At 40.1% G+C, this 21977-nt stretch overlaps 1 protein-coding gene across 1 annotated transcript in view; it reads left to right on the top strand.

Moving 5' to 3' along the window:
* Positions 1–1788, top strand: part of GPC6 (glypican 6) — a 761222-nt gene extending 759434 nt beyond the window's left edge. The window contains exons 9-10 of the mRNA XM_030459184.1: positions 992–1167; positions 1586–1788. Coding sequence (XP_030315044.1) covers positions 992–1167; positions 1586–1788 — 379 coding nt within the window. The remainder of the gene's footprint in view (positions 1–991; positions 1168–1585) is intronic.
* Positions 1789–21977: the final 20189 nt, after the last annotated feature.

Below are 21977 nucleotides of genomic sequence, written 5' to 3'. Positions count from 1 at the left end.
GAAGCCTTTAAGGAGAGTTTCCTGAGGACAAAGAGCAGCAGGTGACAAAGTGTGCTTATTTAACAAAAGGTGATGATGCCTTTCATCACGGGGTGATTTGAGGCATGGTCTGATTTTTGTATGGGAGAGATACCTGCAAAAAGCACACTTGCTGCCTGTGAGCAGCCTAAGACTGCATTTGCCAAGGTCAGAGAAGGAAATGCAGTAATCAAAAAAATTACAAGCTCAGAGCTTGAATAGAAAATCTGGATATGTGGATGGCTAGGAAGTGCCATACCTTAAATATGTTATGCACAAAGCACTCAGGAGAGGCAGGTATAGGGTGTTTGTAAAGAAAAAAGAGAGTCAAAAATAATCAAAACAAAGAGAATACTGGAGTTTCGTAAACTCACCACGCTGTTTACAGACTTGGATGTTGGATAGGCTGGACATATTACTCATGGTCATCAAAAAAAGGATGCAAGGAAGAATCTCAGAAGAAAGTTAACCAAGTATTTCTTTTAAACAAGGAGAGCCATAATACCTCAATAACCTTCTAAACTATCTCAGAATCACAAATATGCTATATGTAAGAAAGGAGTTCATATTTTCTAAGGATAAAGAAATAAAAATAGAAGAATGCACAGCTAGATGCCTAACTTAGTGTGCAGCTACTCATGTAAGTATAGGATCTGAACATGCAGGGACTTACTGCTGGCTGATGAACCTCTTCCACAGCTCACAGAGCCAGTGCACTTGCTGGGTAGTATGTGGAGAGTTAAGAGCGTGGAGAGCTTAAATCCTTTCTGTTCTCCAGGCAGCTGAGCTACTAAGAAGAGCCTTTAGAGTCTGTAAAATTAAAAACCAAATTTTTTTAATGGTTTCACTGGAGCTGTTTAAAAACTGTGTAATTGTTATCAGTGTCAAGTTGCTTAGCGCAGTGCTCACCATAAAGTCTTTTTATTTCTGAAACCTAATGCATTTTAAACTAATCATTCATCCTGCTATATAGATACTTGCCTGAGATTATGAACGATGGCCTGACCAACCAGATCAACAATCCAGAAGTAGATGTGGACATCACCAGGCCAGACACCTTCATTCGACAACAAATCATGGCCTTACGTGTCATGACCAACAAACTGAAGAATGCTTATAATGGAAATGATGTCAACTTCCAGGATACAAGTAAGAAACCATTAACTGTCATTAGATAAGTATATTTTTTTAAAAAATTTATAAGTCTGTTCTATTGAAATGGCTTTTCTAGGTCTTTGAGCTCTCTGTTGATGACAACATAAAAAACAGCCCTTTTCTGTCCCATGAAATGATAGTTATATATTTGTTTTTGCTCCTCATCTTCGTGTCAAATGCATCAAGACACTGAGGGCTCTACTCGTTTTTCAGGAGGGCACTTAAGCACCCAGTTAAATCCCAGTGTCTTTCAGGTGGACACTTTACTGAATTAAAGTTATCACCACTTACACTTTCCTATGCCCTAAATGTTCATCACCATCAGGGTGCCAGGTGGAACGGGAATGGAGAACAGGGGCAAAAGCTGTAAAATGTGGCCTTCATGTTGTTTCCCTTTGCTCCCATGTGCCAGGTGATGAAACCAGTGGCTCAGGCAGTGGAAGTGGCTGCACGGATGACATCTGTCCCACCGAGTTTGATTTTGTCACCACGGAAGCACCCCCAGTCGACTCTGACAGGAGGGAGGTGGAGGCTTCAGCCACGCAGCCTGGGGAGTCACTGCAGACACTGCTCATCGTCTTCATCAGTCTTGTACTGCAGAGACAGTGGAGATAATCCTGGATCTGGTCAGAGAAACTGTGTTTTAGCTACAGAAACAGCCAACTTGTTTCTTTTTCTTATTCTCTTGGACAGTGGACCATGCCACAAACACTTGCAGTTTTCTATGAGAAGAGAGCAGTACTGCAACCTGCTTCCCTTTTTTGTTTTCCCAAAGAGTACCAGGTGCCAGACTGAACTGCTTCCTTTTTTCAGATATCTCTGAAGACAGTATCCACTCTTGAGAGAATTCTTTCTCAAACCTTTATTACAGGAGACTTTCTGAGCTTCATTTCCTTTTATGCTGCAAAAGTAAAAAGGATCTTATAGTGTGTGTTTTCCCCTAATGAGAAAAAAGAAGGGGGGGAGAAACCAAGAAAACAGTTGTCTATCTGAATCAGTCCTGAATCAAGGCTGCTGCATCTCAACAGAATATCAACTAAACAATAATAAAAAAAAAAAAAAAAAACAAGAAAGGGAAAAAAAAAAAAAAAGATTGAGACCATTCTTCACTGACAGACAGGTTTCCTTTAGGAACTCCTGTAGGATGATTCAGGTCATCAGAACCATCATTGCTGTAGGGAGGAATTCTGGATTTATTTTCCAACACAAAAGCGTATCTCAACAGTGAATGTCTTGCACTCCATCTGCCAACCACATCAGATTGGTATGAAGGTAGAAAAGCTGAAAAATAAGTTTATCTTTTAGTATGATAGTAGCTCCACTAGCTTCAGAATATCATGTTACAGTTGTTTAGAATTTAAATCTTAATGCCCAGTAAAAAAAATTGAGTAGTGGCACGATTTCACCTAGCTTCTTTTACTATTTATCCATGTTATACAACTGGCACAGATTTCCACTTAGCTCACCATCAGCTGTGATGGTAATGCTAAACAACACTCCTGGCAAATCTCCCCTCAAGGGTTTGGACAGAAAATAATCTCTTGTGATATAATCTCTTTCACCGTTCTGACATCTATTTGGACTTTCTGCTACTGTGTTCATTATCCTACCAAGATGGCAATTCTCTAATGGACTAACAGTGACCGGATCAATAGTGTGTCCCACATCTAACTACATCCTTCTTATCAGTTAATTTCAATATCACAAGGATTTCTTCTACAAAATTTCAGAACGAACAAATATGTAGTACTGACATGGAGATTTATTTCACTTTTTTAGTCTTAGTATGATCATCTATTTTTATATATATAAATATATATAAATCACAGATTTTAACTTCTTAATTACAAGCTCAGGGTTGACACTTCTTTGTAAGAAAAAAAAAATGTTTGGTCAACCAGCTCTTCTTTTTTTGTGCTGCTCTGAGAAGTAACCCTTTAATGACTTGTGAGCACAAAAGTCAAAGAAGAGGATTTTTTACATATCCAATTGTCCATTTCTTAACAGGTTTGCAGGGTGGGGGAGAAAATCTCTCTCAGATGTGAGCATTTGTGGGGGCATGTGTGTTTGTGTGACAGGCCTAGAGAAGGACAGGGATGTTATTTGTGTCAGCAGTTTTATTCTCAGATTTTTAAAGGATACATTGCTTTAATAATCACTGCCTAAATGACCACAGTCCTGGATAGAGTTTCCCTAATTTGCATCTGGTCATAAGACTCAAGATGGAAGCTCCTTAAATCCCAGACAAATGAGTGTTGGCAATTAGACATCAAAACCTTCCCTCTTCCCTCAGCCATAGACAAAAGGGCTTCTGACACCATTCTACATGGTATTGAAATGACTGGCCAGAAACTTATTTCCTGATACTTCTGGTGACTCTGGAAATGGTATAGACAAATTGTGGAAACACTCTAAAGCCAGCCAACCACATTACAACTTAACAGCAGAGCAGGTAGATCATATCCATTGCAATCTCTTTTTCTTGTCAAATTATAATTAGATATCGATTTAGGCATGAAATTGAAGTAGAAAACACACAGCACGTTAGGATAAAGTATACTTAAGCACTTTTACCAAAAAGTATTTACAGATTATCTATATAGTATGTCTAATAACAAAAAACATTTTGAACTACTTGTATTCCATTTTTTTCCCCTTTTGTTTGTTTATTCCAAAGTATAATGATCTATCCTTCTGGGCCCAGCCTAGTGTGCATAAGTCACTGGCTGGTTGTTCAGATTACACACGTCTTACACCAACCATAGCAGAGCTTCCTGCTGCTCTGATGGTTCACTCTAGAGCAGATCTTGTGATTCAGCATTTGATGGCTTCAAGAAGTTAAGCAGTGGAGCTTAAATCAATCCTCACAAATTATTTTTTTTTTGGCCTTGGTATAGCAGGTACCAAGAAGAGGATCTTTTATTTATTCTTCTGAACTTGCATATGTAGCTTCATACAAGGAGATCCCTTTAAAACTCCCTCCTGGTCCATCTCTTTTTGCTCATATACACCCTCTTTTTATGATCCTTCCTCTTAGCAACCTTTTTTTCAGGGCAAATGGAGTATCATTTTGATTTATCACATTGTGCTTTTATTCAGTGGTAACTGATAACTATTTCCATCTGCTTATTCTGGGTCTGAAAGGCTATTGACAGGTAATGAAGTCAAAGCCCTCTGGAGCTGGCGGACTCTGAGGGTCTTTTTGTAAGCCTTGGCCCATATTTAGGTGACCTGGTGACTGTTTTCAGCTGATGCTGACAAACTGGCTCTCCAGGGTGCCCTCAGCTATTTGTGGGCTTGAAGGCAATCAGTAAGAGGGATGCCTAAGGAGCAGAGGGTTTGCTGAGGTCTGTTCTCACTCAGGAAGCTTGCAGGAAGGGGCCTCCTCTACTTGGACAGGACCTCAAAAACTGCCAGAGAGACACCAAACCAGACAAATCTTTGTCAAAATGCAACTGTCTTGTGGAGTTCAGCCAGAAAATTCTGTCTTCCATAGTATTTCTCCTCTTATTTTCCTGCTATGCACAGTGAAATCCTGTCAGGAGATGGAGATGACTTTGCATGAGGTATTAAGCGTATATTTCTTTAACAGTCCCTATAAGTTGAATTCATCTCTTCATGCCTTTTTCTGAGATTAAGAGAGCTATTAAATATGCAGAGCAAATTAAATTGAGAATGAAGGAAAGAAAAGAAAGAGCATTCGTGCTTGGAAATGCAAGAATCTATGTCATTTCCAATTATTCTCTTTGCACATCTTTTACATCCAGTAGCCCTTCTGCCAAAGTAATGTTTTGGTGTGCCACAATTTAAATATTTTTCTTCTGTTAGCAGACAGTAAAGTAAGAAATGATAAAGAAGACAATTACCTGTTCAAGAAAGAGGATGTAAGTCCTAAGGAAAGAATCCAGTGGTTGTATAAACCCTTAATGCTCTACAAAATAACAGTTCTTGCCATTTTATGTCCTTATACAGTCAAAACTCTTAAAAAATTAGATGCAATGAATGACTTAACAAGTGCTGGCTTTGTGTTTCAACACTAACTAAATTGATTTTACATTGTCCTTGATTTTTAAATGCTCACTGTATTGCAGATCTTTCTACTGAGGACTTGGTACACTCTCCTGTAACTAACATACTACCTGAACTCTGGCTAAACATGGGCATTTCAAAAAAAGACAATCAGAAAGAATCAAAAAGAGAGGGTATAAAGATTTCCTGCTAAAGAGGAAGAGGAGAGAAACCTGGGCCTCAGGGTTCTGGTAAGGGCTGGTCTATCCCAGTTCCCTAAGAGGCACTGCAAAGCTCTGTTCATGGAAAGCTCCCAAAATCTGAGTCTCACTCAAATAAATTATCCCAGTTCTGTGGAATTTTTAGGAAGGACAATTCCCACAGCTGTGTCAACCAGTTTGAGATGCTTCCATGTAAAATGGCAGTGAGATAGAGCTGTTCTTGGGAGGCAGACTCTGCATGCAGTGGCCCAGCAGACAGCAGTTGCCTTCAGCTTACTAACCAAGCCTGAGTCATTACCAAATGTAACTATACCTATTCACTGAGAGTTTTTTATTACTTCATGACAAATAAATTACAGCACCCATGCAAGTTGTGTTTTTGTTTTTAATTTACTTCCAAAGAGAATCCACTAAAACTGAACACAGGATATTGTTTAATTATTCTGATGGGGAGATCAGGTTTCTGCAGATTTCACTATGGAAACAAAGGTCTGAGCAAACTTCAGATTATTAAGAGGAAATACATATTTCAAACCTTACTACATTTCCTATATCAACCAATAATTTGTCAAACCTCATGCATGAGAATGAAGAGTTAACAATAGAAATTAAACAGTCAAAGGCCAAGGCTTAACTGTGGGAATAAGCTATCAAAACACAATATACAAAGCAACACAGACTTCCAAGGAAATCAGTGATGCACTGAACAAGGCAATGTTTCCACTACAGCTACTCACATGGACTGTGAGGATCACAGTAATACATTTAATTATGACTCTTTTTTGATAAAACAATGATAAAGACCAGAGTACCACAGTAACAGGGGACACGAAAGACAAACAATATGATAGTAATGGTTTTCTCAGTGTTAAAAAGCATTGGAGACCTGACAGAGAGCCAAGAACTTTGAAACTGATTTTTAACACAGAATTCTAGCACCAGGCAAAAGAGATGGTCTCAGATTAATTCAGTCAAAGCATTTTCCAACAGCCTATTCAAACCTGCCTGCCAATGCAACCACTTGGGAGTAATTTACCAATGTAACATGAAGTGTTCACTTAGAGTATTCACTGCTTTTTCTACTAAACTTACTACATAGTTTACAATTCTGATTCTGCATCTCATGTGTTCATGCAACTTGTGCATCACACCTGTGGGAAATGAAATCCCATTCCTCATGACAAAGAAAATGAGATCTTTGGCATTTATTAGGATTTTTTATTATAATCAAGGAGAAAAAATTAAGTCCTTTTCTCTTAAGGCATATTTGATTTCTTTCTGACTAGCAGTACAACAGCAACATTGCCCATAAAAGAGGTGATATTAGCATCCTCACCTAAAAATTTCCAAACTTGACTCCAAAATAGTCACAGTCTTTCCACACACTTTCCCTTTAACCAAGGTCTCTGGACTGTCCAGATCTTGAGGAAAGTCACATAGATTTGTCCATAGCTCTAAGCCTACAGACTTAAACCATTTCAAGAAAATGGGGCAGAATTTCAATCAGCTCTGATTTCACTTATTTTTTAATTATGAAAGGCTTTTGTCTTATGGTACATCGGAAATAAAAAATTCTTGCTCTTCCTCCTTTATTCTGGAATCAGGAGATCTGTGAAGCTTAATACTTTAAGCAGCAGGCAGTATCCAAGGATGTAGTTTGTTTATCAAACTAAGAGTAGCTGCATTACCAAAAGGAGTTGTCTTTTTTCTTGAAACAGAACAGGGACAGGGTGTTATCTATTCATCATTAGCAAAAAAGAGGTATGGAATGACATCTATTTGCTTTAGATATTGTGGGGTACAATCTGTCAGTTAATCTTAAGATCTTTTAAAGCCAAATTTCATAGAAAGTCAGGTTGGAAGGGACCTCAAGGACCATCTAGTCCAGCCCTTCTAATACTATCATTTATATGATATGTCTCAGCACCCTGTCGAGCTGAGACTTAAAACTTTCCCAAGTGGGGAAATCCACCTCTTCCCCTGGGAGACCATTCCTGTGTCTGACTGTCCTCATAGTGAAAAATTTTCCTGTTGTGTACAACAAGGAAACCTACTTCCTCTGAAATAGAAATCAGTAGTATTTTCTTCCTTAAAAAAAAAAAACCAACAACAAAATATATGGCTTTTAACTGGGGAACTTTTCACTGGGGAAACTGGAAAGAAATTTACCTTTTCCAAAACAAGAGGCTAGCCATTTAGACAGTTCTGCTGCTCTCAGCTCCAGGAGCTGCTTTTATACCTTTCCAGGGCACTGCCAAGCTCTCTTGAAGATCACCTGAAGCCAGAAACCTCCTGGGTGTGCACGTTGTGCCTCCTGATGGTGGAGTTTGTTCCTCCAAGATGGTTACAGAGATAACTGAGGAATAAGTGAGCGACTTCATAGTGACATCCAGCAGACACATGGTTGTGGGTGATTAACAATTATATCACAGGAGAGACAGCTGGTGCTCCTCACTGCAGTCCAGCTCTCCCTTTTGACCTACTCTCCATTAATTTGCTGTGTAATTTAATTACAACCATACACTGTGTATGCAGCAAAGGCACAAATATTGTTTCGCAAGTCAGTCCTGTTTCTGTAGTGTGCTGTGAGGTTTCTCTCTCCTTCCATGGTTTCCAGGTGCACTGCTTATTTCTGTATCTTTCAGTGTCTGAGGAAAAGTTTACTACCTAAACCAGACTTCTGTTTATCAGTAGTCTTCCTTCCTAAAAACATAAATTATTTAGGCATGAAAGTCCTGGACATCTCTCACATAAATTACCCGATTTCACTACATATATAGTGAGTTTTCTTCTCAAGCCTCAAGAGGTCACTCACAGGGGCTTGGGAGGAAGCCCAAATTCCAGTCATTCAGCCAAGGTTTCACTGGGGTCTCTCATGTTCTACCCAAGCACTGGGTAGTGCTCTTTCTCCTAACTCCTCACCTCAAAGCATAATCCTGGGCCTGAAAAATCTTTCAAAATGGATGTTTCATCAAAGCCAATGTATTTCAGAGAAAACAATTTTGGGAAAATCCATATTTCCTGCTGATAAAGTAACTCAAGCATCATGTCTGGCTCTCCTCCCCCTGTGTGCCACACATCTCCTCTGTCTTTGAGTCACCAGTGCCCTTATGACCATCTTCTTCTCCAGGCTGACCTGACTCTTCAGTCATTTTTAGCTCACTGGATTTTCTGTCTCCCCTTTCCAGAGCTTTTGTAGCACTTAGCGCTTCTCTTTTCAGACAGAGGATGTAGCATCAAAGAGATTTTGTCCACACATTTTAGGGTTTTCATAAGCCTTTATCAGACCCCACATTTAGCTTTTATCTTCTAATCTAAACATGTTGTGCCACACGTATGTTCTTGATCATCTGACAGAAATCTTGATGACTCTTTTCAATCTAGTCTGTTATTTGAGCTTATAGACTCCATTTTGGCTCCTTCATTCATTCACTGCAAAATTCAGTTTCTTCTTTCTTCAGTTGCTTCCAAACAGCATACAGTTTGTGCTTTACTACTACCTGCTGTGCTGATGTGCCAGCAAGGCCAATGTCAAAGAATTAATGGATTGTCTATAGCAAGATTAACTGAACAAGTAACAACAAAAGGAAACCACTCATATCAGTTCTGTAATTGATATATGTTGAGGTTGGATTTTTTTATTATTATTATTATTAGTTTATTTACTTTCACGCTGGCTATTCTATTCCATTGCCATTACCTAACTACATATTAACTATTTCATTCTTTAGATAACACAGGGGAATTTTAAGTGGCTGGTCAATATTAGTCTGCTTGTAAGAGCTAAAGAATGATGGTCACTCTTAAAAAGCTGCCCAAAAAGAAATTAGAGTTCAGATTTCAGCTTTTTGCGTTTCTTTGGACACTTATATACTGATTCCTCCTAAGTTTCTCGTTTTGTCAGTGAGCAGTATAATTTAATTTCCACTAGCAATTTTATTACACGTCACAAATTCAAAGAAAGGCTGTTGTTTAAGTGGGCCAGATGTCTTGATCTGGGTATCAATTGACATTTATACTTGCTTGTTAAACTTTTATGACTCCAGACATACGGACATTGCTTGAAAGCATGCAAATTGCTAGCTCTGGTTTTAATGCTGTATTTCTAGATTAATCTTCTAACACTGCTAAATGTGACTTGATAGGGGTGATATTTGAATGCAAGGCTAAGTTTAGAATAAAACTGGTTTTAGACAGAAACAGGGCTGGGTTGAAAAAAAGTTACATTAAACCTGTTTTTCTACAGATCTTAACATTTCAGCCCAAGCTGATGTGACAAAAACCCTACACATTACGTTTATAAATCATTTTATAAGAGTTCCAAACAAAATAAAGCTCCCAAGTTCTCCCATCCAAATGCTACTTACAAAGATAAAGTATTTAGCAGCATAGTGTGTGTCTACATATTTATAGCAGTCTAGCAAGGCAGAGCTTGAACTTTTAAGGAAAAGATTCTTTAGAGCTTTGTAACTTCAGAGAAGTTATGTGCCATGGACAGAGATAGAAAAATATGTACAATTGTTTTGATACCTTTAGAAAACAGATTTCAGAGAGCCCAGTATTTTTTGTGTAAAATGCCTTAAATCACTTTCTGTGGGGCTAATGCAATTGAATCTGTGTCTGTATATAGCCTTTTATAATAATAACTTCGGATGCAACACTAGACTTTTCTTTCTGCTACAGTCATATACAGCCTTATGAATGCTAACTAGAGTAGACAGACTGTGAAAGCTCTGCTGTAGTACCTGTAAATGCACTTTCAGTCCACTCGTAGACTTAGAGCTTGGAAACAAGAAGAGGTGACAGTGCCAAGAAGAGCACTGAGACCTTCCTGATGGCAAATCCCTACATTCTCTCAGTCTTTCCCACCGACTCCTTCTCCTCTCACCCCAAATGTCTTCATGAAAACTGGCTGTGTCTTAGGGCCTCGCATCACCCCACCTAGCACTAGGTGCTTCAAGAAGCACATTGCTCAGCAGGGTTGTCTTCCTCTGTTTCTGCAGTTATCAAAAAGAGACAGGTACCTCCTTATCTGGGAAGGAGTTTACCTCTCTTCCCTGCATCCCAGGCAGCCTGAGATAATTTAGGCACTTCACTTAAATGCTTGGAAGTAGATGCCACTGGTGAGACTGAGGGGGGATCCAGGCTTCACCCAGACTCTCTCCTCAAGTTTTTTTTTGTTGGCACAAGGGTACCTCTTCTTTATGCTAATGCTGGAGTTAGGAGCCTGGAAAAGGACCCATTTTGGGGAAGTCATAGTACAGTGACTTCATTTCTGGACTAAACCAACCCTGGTGTTACTAGATGGACACCCATTGTGCATCTGTTAGTCTGAATGCTGCCCAATGCTGTTATGTTTATATTCTTCCTCACTAGACATTTGAACCTAGCTATGAACATGCAGTGTGTCTGCCTTCCATGCACATGTGCACAGGCAATGCTCAACAGGTCTCCCCTGTCTTTCCAAGGCTGGTGAAACCAGTGTGTAGGGCTCAGGCCAGCGCAGAGAGTTAGTGAGGAGAATGGTATACATCAAAGTAAGGCAGAAAGCAGATTAATACAGTCCCTCAAGAGTGAAGGCCGAGATAAAGATATCCTTCGGCTTTAATTATTAATGCACTCAGTTTTTTGTCAGTCTCAGCTTTTACCACATCAATGAAAGGATAATACACATTTTCCCAGAGGTCAGGAGGGAAAGCAAGGTTAATATCCACAGGATAACACTCACAAACAGCTAGCACACCTCTTGCAAAACAAATTATTGCTATGACAGAAAATAACCTTCTAAAAGCTGAAAATAATTAAGTGCAGCTTCCTCGATATCCTCTGCCATCTCTTGGGACTCCGTAATATGGAAATCCTTTTTCTCTCCCCAGCTTACTTTTTGGGAGCTGGGACTTGAAATGTGGCAGAAAAGAAAAGCCTTCGTTGTAAAGCACCCAATTAGTGTCCAGTTTTCTAGGTCTCTTGCTCTTCCACTTGATTTTTATTTTTGTATACCTGGGAATGGCAGACTCACACACTATACGTGAGCATGCATCTCTTTCCCTGTATACACATTTATTTACACAGATACTCTCATATTTATAAATACAAACTCAAGACAGTAAATTTCAAGAACATATGCTACAGAAGAGTATCAGAAGGAGTCCATTTGCCACAACACTTGACACAGACATAACAAGGAGAGACCCAGGCAGGGACTTGTGCTTTAGGGCTGATTATAACTTGTGTCTCTGTAAGTGCTGTAACTTACAAGTTTCTGAAATAATGGTGGAAAAGGGTGAATCCGCAGATACTCTTTAGCAACATCTGCTGGTACTAGAAAGTGGGGAGGGGAAAAAAAAAGACATCTAGATATAAGCAACACTCTAGATGGGATCTCCTTTATGGTGTTTGGGGGCTTTACTGTTACGCATTTCAGTATTCCTTGTCTTTTATATGAATACAAAAAGACTTGTAAAAGTTCAGTAAGCTTTTCAGAACACCTGCCTCCTGCCTTTCAGGCTACAGTAATTGTTAAATTATGACTTTTTTATATTTATGAAGTGATGTTCTTCAAAAATGAATTGGGTAACATACTGATGATCAAAACTGTCATCCTATTTGGTGGATTTTTTTAGTGGTGAAATTCACAATCCAGAGAAAGTGATCCTTACTTCTAACAGCATCATCTGACACCCAACCTCCCCATTAACTGAGTTACAGATTTATAATCACACTGCCACTGTCTATCACCCAAGAATGACAAGACACAGCGATCCCCGATGGATAACCCCCCACAGCCACTGGATCTTTTTCATCACATCTTTCCCTTCCACACACACTTTCCTCCAGAAACTTTTGATTAGTAGAAATGCATTCAGATTTCCCTGCGGATAGAAAGAAGGGAAATGTTTGACATTTTCAAGACAATCTCAGATGTTGCTATTCAGCCCATTGCTTTCCCATTCCCCCTTGAGTCTTTACTAAGTCCAGTGCAAAGAAGTGTGGTTTTCACAAAGTGGTGATCAGTAATGTAAATACCATTTCTTCCCTCGAGACTTATAATGAATTCTGTGCTTCTCAAGCTTGTTTATTTCATAATTTGTCATGTCGAGGATGTTAAAGATGATAATTTGGAAATCACAGAACAGTTAAACCATAAACTGCTGTGTTCCTGTCCATTAGTAAGAGAAGTTTGACAGCAGGGATAATTTGCTGGAAGGGTTGTATTAACAGTCATTTACATATATATATATATATATATTTGTAGCACTGTGCCTGCTTCGTTCATCTACCTTAAAATTACTACCAGATAATGAATGACCTCCTATTAAACTCATTTTTTGTAAGGCATCTTCCTGAAATACAGGCATTAGACCTTGCTGCTCAGCCAAGGCAATTTTGCCTGATGCAATATTATGTTACTAGACAAAGGCATTTGAAAAAGGCCATACATTTTATTTTCTAAATCAATACTTTCTTTTGCTGTCTAGTGAAAAATCCTCTTTTAGTGCTTACAACGAGTTGAAAGCTAGGATAGGATTGTAATATTCAGTAACAGACTGAGACAATAACTAGCATTTTTAAAGATTAATTTTATTTGCCCTGCCTTTTGCCTGCAAATGTTATCAACATAATGCTTTTCAGACAGATTGTACTTTGTTAGTTTCCCTACTTCATAGTATACATATATTAATGAATACGTATTTTCCTTGATGACAGTGTAAAGCAAGTTATTTCTCTCATAGTGTTATTCTACTGTTTATTCATGTGCATATTTTAAATTTGCAATGGCTTGTTGGAAAGTCTAATTGATTGTCACTGATTACTAGCCAAAGTTTGCTTTCGTTAAGACACCATTACATAAAATTAAGATCATTGCATGAAAGTTTAATTCTGATTATTAGATCTTAAGGATATTCTTTTCAAAATCCCAGAAAACTCCTTACCAGTGAAATTCCAAAAAAGCACTGTGTTAAAAATGTTAGAAAACACAGTTTTTCCAATTGTCTTTCTAATGAGAAATAAGGATAATTTCCTCTTTAAACAAAAAGATACATTGACCTTTATATTCATCTTGAAGTAATTGTACTGGTAAAGCAGTAGAATATAGAATCCATTAACCAACTCTCCGTGCAGAGAGAGCAGTATCTCAGTTAAAAAATATCAGATTGCTTGGCAGGAAAGTCTTACTGATGCAATACACAAGGTCATATGCAGACCTTCTACTGTAGGTAACCAGTTGCAGCAACTGCCATGGCATGTGGCATCAAGAATGCAATGAGGGAGTCACGTCATGAGACCTTGACTGTCTATACTATCAACAGAAAGAAGTAGGGAAACATAGTCTATCTACCTGCTGGAGCTGCTTGTATTCTGTGTGGCTCCAACTTCTCTCTGTTGACAGTACAGAGGATCCATGGTCTGGCATCACGGTATAATAAGCCCTCTGATAGAAATCATTGCAGACATGCACAGTGCCACAGCTGGTGGCTTGCACATACCCCATTAAATCAACTCTTAAATAAGACAGGTGATCAGAATTTCCTTCACCATTTTTTGGTGAAGTAACTATTCCCAAGGTGTATGGATAAGGATTCCCCAGCCTAACTTCTTTTATTACAAAGTTTTAAAGTGTTACAGCTACCTGGAGAATGTCATTTATGCTGTGTGAGGACTATGCAATGGAGGATCAGAAATGCCTTCCCCAGCCTCTCTGGTCCTCCTTCCAATGAAGCTAGTGAGAGCTTGCCATCAGCTCCAGTATGAGAAGCATATCTAACAGGCTTGATACTTAACCAGTTAAATCTGCACTTGTATCCTCAGTGTCTATCTCTCAGACAACACTTCCTTTATTAGTTCATAATTACAATAGTTGTGGGGCAATCTTTTACACTGTTGCTTACTATTCAGTACTGTATGTGTATATATATATATATATATATATCTGACACCTCAGTGAAGACTTTGACATGCCTTATTCATTCTAGTTATTTTTATGGTATCGGTTTTGTTAGATTGCTTTACCATATCAAGAATAAAACTGTAACTGCTCTGACTTAAAATTGTCTAATTCATTTTTACCCAAGATGTGTTGTTAAGTCTAAAACATGCTCATCAGTTCTTCTCATTCTCATCACCCTTCACTCACACCACGAAGGCAATGTATATTGGTGGTTTGGAAACAGGGATTTGATATTCTCTGATGGATTACAATAAATATCTGAAGTAAGTACCTGCATTGTGTCTTGTGGTTTCTTGGCTGCAAAATGAAAAGTGCTCTCTGCAGGCCAGCAATATTAATCCCATGATTGCCGGCTACTGGAGAATCATGAGGTAAAATGAAAGTTTAAAATAATTTATGTGGAGTTCATTCTACAGAATTCTTTTTCCAGCTATTTTTATGTGCCAGTTATCTTCCCCTAAAATCTGCCAGAGAAGTGAAGAACACTGTGGAAGGGACAAAAGTCATAGCATCTAAGGATGAAGCTTCAGGCAGTATTTATTTACTCTCTTGCAAAAGGTGATAGCTTTCTGCAACTATATGTAAGATAGTTTAAAAAATGATACTCAATTGTTATTTTGGCTTACTTACTAGTTCTGAGATAATCAGTTTGAGAGCTAGTTTAATGTTGGCATTTTATTGCAACTGTTGAACACCGTTTTATTTACATAAAACTGGCCACAATATAGGAGTCTTAAGATGTAAATCAATTTTTTTCTTCCAGAGATGTGAGATCTGTTGAATGAGAAGGGTCTGTTAATTCATTTTTAGTTGAATTTCTCTTCATTCCTGCAGTGGAGTCTAAGATGTCATAGTAGGTCTTTAAACTGTCAATACAGCCTCCTTTAAAGTCGTCTTTTCATTCTGTTCTAAGCCTGGTTTTGTTCTGCTGCCTACATATTGCTCCCTGGTGTCACTTTAAACAGCTTGCGCTAGCCAAGACATCTACCCAAAATCAGCATACGTGGCACAGGACCTGCAGAGGCTGCCAGGTTGGCAGCTGGACATCCAGGCAGGGTGGTCTCAAGAATTTCAGATTAAAATAAAGGCCTATGTTTCGGCAACAATTTCTTAAATTCAGGTGATCCCACCTGAACTTGATACAAACCTAGATTTGGGCAAACTGAATCTAACTACAAGGCAGGGGGTTGTTGTCTGAACAGTCATCCCTGCCATTCTGGATACTGCAGGGTTTGGTTCAGCTGCCCACTGGATATGTTGCCATCTCCTGTGTCTACATCTTGCAGCCCTATCCATTATGCTTTGGGTTTTCTAAGATACCTCTAATGTCAGTGGACATTTTTGTGGCACTCCTTGAGTCACAGCTTGTCTTGCATCCAATATATCTCTGTGTAGCTGGCAGATATGTAGAGCAGCAAAAAACCCACAACTTTCTGGGGTAGGGGCTGGGGCATGGCACCACTCCAATGGCACAGTATTACCTGCCTCTGGGTACCCACACTATGTGTCTAAGGTAAATTAAGCATGCTGCCTTCCAGGAGTGTCTGGTGCTAAACTGAGAGGGACAGCTCACTTCATAACAGGATTTGTGAACAAATTGTTTGAGCAGGGTTGGGAATGGACTCATTGGTTCGAGCAGACTGCAGTGTTCTAGACCAGAACACTGAATTTTCAAACAGAAAATAGTCTTTTGCAGTTTTCAGCCTGTAAAGAATGGTTTCCAGGTTATCATAATTTTGCAGTACTCTTTGTTTTCTTAATGCAAGGCAAATCTTGCTATCCATGCTTCATGCTCTACAAGGAGGAAAAGAAGCAACTGCCTATCATATAAGTGTTTAGTGAAAGCATCAATTTAAAATTCTGCCACCTGCCTGAAGAAAGATTACCTGCAGTGGTACACACAGTTTTTCTGTGAATCGAGGAAAATCTGACAATTAACAACTTCCTTTAATTATTTTTTTTTTCTCAGGCGCCTACCACAAGGTTCTACTAATCAACAGTACCTTGCTTCAAATCCTGATGGAATAGAATTAAAATGTGAATTGCTGGAGATTTCATAGAATCATAGAATCATAGAATTGGCTGGGCTGGAAGGGACCTCAGAGATCATCGAGTCCAATCCTTTTACCACCGTTGCGGTTGCTAGACCATGGCACTGAGTGCCACATCCAGTCTCTTTTTAAATATCTCCAGGGATGGAGAATCCACTACTTCCCTGGGCAGCCCATTCCAATCAATTCCATTTGATTCAGTTAAGTGTCCAAAATCTAGCTGCCTATTCAAACACCACTGAATCCCTTTAGTCTAGAAATATTATGGTGAACATTTTCTCTGTCAGATTTCTGATATTTGTTCCATGACCACATGAAACATTTCAAATCTATTATGACTTTCTCTTCATAGGAATGCAAATAAAATTCAAGGAGAACGAAGTGTGAGTAAGTATTAAAAAATGTGAAAACACAACTAGCTAACTGCTGGAAAACAACAGATGCTTTTATATGAATGGCAAGTAAAGGTTCTAGTCTGTTTTTTGCCTGTTAAAGATGATATGTCCCTTCCAAACCTAACCATTCTATGATTCTATAATATTTGCAAACCATTCTCTAGCACTGAAATGACAGTGATATATCAAATTCTGTATCAAATTCTTTACTAAATTTATTAGCACACTGTTTTAATATATCACCATACATAATATCATATTTGCTCTATGAAATGCATATTCTTTCTTGTTTTAATATATCACCATACATAATATCATATTTGCTCTATGAAATGCATATTCTTTCACTTGAATGTTTGGGTAGTATAGATGACAAACATTAATAAGTCAAAGCAACTGGTATCACTAATCCAGGAAAAACTGTGGCCTAAGAAAATGTTTACTGATACATTGCTAAACTCAGACATACCAGAGAGCCACCAAATACAGATGCCAACTTCACAGAAAAAACGTGCAGGTGTCAAATGTTTGCAATATGATGTAAATGCAAGGGAAAAGTCCCCTGGAATTTGGATCTGCAAGGAGGAATGATACTGTCTGATGAGAAGAGAGATGATAGCCTGATTTTGTGCAGCTGCCACGTGATGGATGGTGCTCACTTCTGAGATCAGCTTCACCTGACCCACTACGCCCATCTCATCACAGGAGGGGGTGCTGAGCACCATCCCACAGGTGGGGGTCTGGGACAGGGCAATGAGAAAGCATTAAAAAGATGAAGAGCTTGGAAAAGGGGCTAGCCTAATGCAACGAACCAGCTTTGATGTTTTTAATAACTGCAAATAAATTATTTGATGAGATGGTAAGTATGGGAGAAAATGAAAAGGAAACCAGAAGCCCAGGAGCCACAGAATAATATTGCAAGGAAAATTTTGAGCTGAGTGTCAGTAAAAATGTGAAACACAAGTGAAGTGAAACAGAAAGAGATGCCAAGTATGGTCTCTGATTTTGGTTTTGGGGATGAAGTTTCTCTTTCTTGCTTTTTTTTTTTTTTTTTTTTTTTTTGTCTGATTAACAGTTTTTTCAGTTATATATTGAGTTTTGGCACAGGCATTAATTTTTATAAATGAACCAATGAAAGTATGTAAATACAGAAACTCCTCACAAATTCTTCATTACCTGTTAAAAACTTCCATCTTTTAACTGTAACCCTGACTATACTTAACTGAGAGTACATACAGAACAAAACGTTAATACATGGAAGAACTATTTGTGCTACATGTTTTATTCTGCTTTTTAAAAATACAGCTAGGTTTAAACTTTCTACTTTCTCCCACTGTTATGGACATAGATAAGTTAGAGGTGGGCAAAATATATTTGCAAAGCAAGTCAGAAAGAACCAAAAGGACAAGATAAGCAAGAATGAAGACAGAGACTGGAGAAGTCTGCAGAGGAACCAGCAGAGGTGAAATCCCTGAGCACTTCCCTGCAGAAAACATATAGATGGGATAATCCTGTATTGTAATGGAAACCCATAAGCATTTTGTATAGGCTTTTTCTTTCTTTTCCCAACTGTTGTGAAGCCTGGAAATCTTTGTTTTCCAAGTCAGTAACTATTGCTGTATGTGCAGTTACAGTGCCCTGAAATATTGAAATGCTTGGGACACCCTTCCCAGAAAGAATTTCAAAGTTCCTTAACCATGCCACAGCCACAACTGAAAACTAAAGGATTTCTATTCTAGAGAAAGCTGTTCTGCTACACACTCCATGAAATGTGGAAGGAAAGAAGCTCTGGCATTCCCTGGCTGCAAAATTAATTTACTGGAACTTATCAGGGAAAGAGAATATTCCATGTAGTCGTTTTGTTGGTCAGTAAGTTTCCATTCCTATTCACCCTGCTCTGTAAAACCTGCCTTTACATTGCTTCCAAATGAAATAAATCATGACATACTAGGGAAAAGCAAAGAGGAGCAATTTTGTACAGTGCTACTACAGGTGTGCTTTCCAGATAGCAGCCATACTGATATTGAATGACTAACAGCAATTAAGACAAAAAGGAGCATCAGACAGGCTGCTGTAATGAGCTGAAACAAATTTATCTGTCTGAATAATGCAATTAAGTATGTGTCAGAAGAACATGATTAGGCAATCCCCAGACCAAGCTAGATACAGGTTAAGCATGAAATGAAAAGCATCACTTTTTTCCCACCCTTTTCAGTTTTAAGTATAAATATACCTTTTATCATTCTATTCCTCTACCCTAGCACAACCACCAGGGTATACTTTTTTCTTACCAGCAGACAGACATAGTGTAAATGAGCACTGAGCTCTGTTATCTCTCTCTCCATATGACATGTTCCCGATCAGAATTTTTTTAGCTGGGAGGTGGTATTTAAAAAAAACAAACTCTACACTAAAAAATCTGCTACCATTGTTTTGCAAAATCATAAGCCTTATGCTAAGATTACACATGGAAATTGTTGGAGGGCAACAAAAGGGAGGTAGCAAAGAATGTACTTGGCCTGAATAAAAAGACAATTTTTCCTTCAACTTTTTTTTTTGTCTTCTGGAAGGATTGTGCTTTGCCTTCATAACTGGTATTTTTCAAAGCTCTGAACTAAATTCTAAATCCATAGGGTTTGGCACACCAAGGAGGTGTGCACATCTGCAGAAGAACAAGGCTCTTGCATCGAAGCTCACATCTCCAGGCTCGGGGATGCGATGCAGCCGCCTTGGGATGTCACACAAATCTGAACAGTCCTAGAGCTGCTCTAAATGAAGCCATTTGTTCACATCTCTGCTGGACAGCTATGCCAAGGGGACCATCGAGGGCACAGCATGCCAAAAAAAGAGCTCATCTGCTAACCATGAAGCCAGTGGTTCACACAGGTCCTAAGGACCGTAAGGAAATGCAGTGTGCATCTGCAAGGGCTGAGCACACTGACTCTCCTCATGATGCTCTCTCCATGCCCAGTCAACCAGAGCAACACAAGAAAGAAGTAGCTCTTTGGCAAAGCCTCCCCACCCTGAGCAGCTGCTGATAATGGGATAGCAGAACATGTCAGCGTGTAACAAAGTGGAAGAATTTGTCGGTAAAAGCCAAGCTGGAGTTTGAAAGTCTCCAGTTAAAGTGGAAAAGAAACCCAGTGAAGGAGGCTTAATAAGCACTTCAGGTTCTATCCGAAATTGGTGGCAACTAGCCCAAAAGAAGCCAATCATCAGCCTTATGCCTGACAATAGCAGCTTCTGAGCATGTAATGTGTTTAGCTTTTCAGCTAATTCAAGCAGAGGAGGCAAGTGTGAAACTGTTACAGATAATCTGAGCAGTAGCACCACCAGTTAAAAAAAAAAAAAAAAGTGAAACCGCAGGAGTGGGGACCTTCTTTTAACGCAGAAATTAAAAATGTGCTGAGAGATGGGATAGACTAAACCCTCAGAGATGAATGGCTGCAGGCACCAGGAGAGAGGGATGAAATCACCAAGTGAAGGGGCAGCAGTAACAGTGGACTTCGGGGCCACAGAGCTGAATATTTATTTAAGCACCTGTTTCCCAGGCATCAATCCACCTAACACAATTCACCATATCCAAAAGAGACATCCAACCTCTCTGTTAAATGGCCAAAGAAAATCAAGAGCCACAAAAGGAGATCCCCCACAGGCAGAAAACCACAGGGCTGAAAAAGGAGCTTTGTAATCTAGTCAGGGAGAAAGCCTGAGGGCAGAGATAAGGGCTGAAAAGGCTTCATCTGGGCTGGAGATCAAGTGACTGCCTGATTTATCCAGGCACTTGGAAGTGCTGCCCGTGGCAATGCTGGGAGTCAGCCCATGCTCTCCTGCCATCCTGCCCTCTGAAGTTGCTCCAGGGTTCATGTCAACAGGGCAGAAACAGCAAGGCGGAGAAAGGAGGAGAAAGGACAAGGAATGGTTCGTCCGCTGTGGAAGTGAGCTGACTGCTTGTTACCCTTCAGGCCCCGTCGGTATCGATCCGGACTCTGCGCACTCACCCCTCACGATGGGACAGGGAGGAGAAAATCCACCTGGAGGCTCCTTGATCGCGGCAAGGACAGGGAGACTTTCACTCCCCAGTTCTGCTAGCGGACAAAACAGACAAACACATCTTGGATAGAAAAAGATTAAGTTAGTCTACCAGGAGAGAGAAAGCACGGATAGATCTCACTGCCCCCCCACCCCCCCCCTTCTCCCAGTTCCCGGATCCCTGCACTGCCACCTCCCCCTCAGGGCACAGGGGAGGGGCAGGGGGGGTTTAGTGTCAGTTCCCCACACGCTGTTTCTGCCGCTCCTTGCTTCTCAGGGGAGGACTCCTCACATTCTCTCCCTGCTCCAACGCGGGGTCCCTCTCACGGGACAGAGGCCTTCAGGAACCCCTCCGACATGAGTCCCTCCCACAGGTGCAGTCCCTCAGGAACTGCTCCAGTCCGGGCTGCACACAGAGTCACGGCTGCTGCGGGAGCTGTCACCTCCTCTGACACGGGCTCCTCCATGGCTGCAGATCCACATCTGCCCCTCTCTGTGATCCCGCACAGGCTGCAGCTTCACCTCTCTCCCCCTGTGACACTTCAGGGGCTACAAATCCACATTTACCCCACCGTGGTCCTTCAGGAACTGCTTCCCCGTGCTCTCCCATGGGTTGCAGGGGCACAGCCGCCATCTCACCACGGGCTGTGGGGAAATCTCTGCTCAGGCACCTTCTCCCCTTTCCACTGACCTTGGTGTCTTTGCTCTGGCATAGTGTGAACTCACCTCCTCCTCCCCTCTGCAGGTCTTTTTATATTTATTTCTGCAATTTCCTTTTCCCTTTCTTCAATGTTACTCGCAGAGGTGCATCCGTATCTGCAGCCTTGGCCAGAAGTGGGGCCAGCATTGGAACAGGGGGAGCTCCCAGCAGCTTGTCAGAGGAACAATCCCTGTGAGTCCCCTGCATCCAACACACCACTGCACTAACCCAAGACACTGCTGATTCCCTCTCTCCTGCATAGCTTGCTATGTTCAGGTTTCCCACTCGTGGTCACATTTACGAGCTTAGTTGCTATCTGCAAATCCCATACGTCCTGACGCAGTGGTGACTTTTTGAAGGGGAAATACATGGAGATGGTAACATCACCACGAATGCCAATAGGCTCAGTGAAGATCAGGACAGGGAAGTGAACCAGACCTTCAGACA

This window comes from Calypte anna, chromosome 1 (genome assembly GCF_003957555.1).
Source record: "Calypte anna isolate BGI_N300 chromosome 1, bCalAnn1_v1.p, whole genome shotgun sequence".
In the NCBI taxonomy this organism is placed as follows: domain Eukaryota; kingdom Metazoa; phylum Chordata; class Aves; order Apodiformes; family Trochilidae; genus Calypte; species Calypte anna.
The sequence above is the reverse complement of the archived record's forward strand: the minus strand, read 5'-3'. Positions and strand labels throughout refer to the sequence as shown.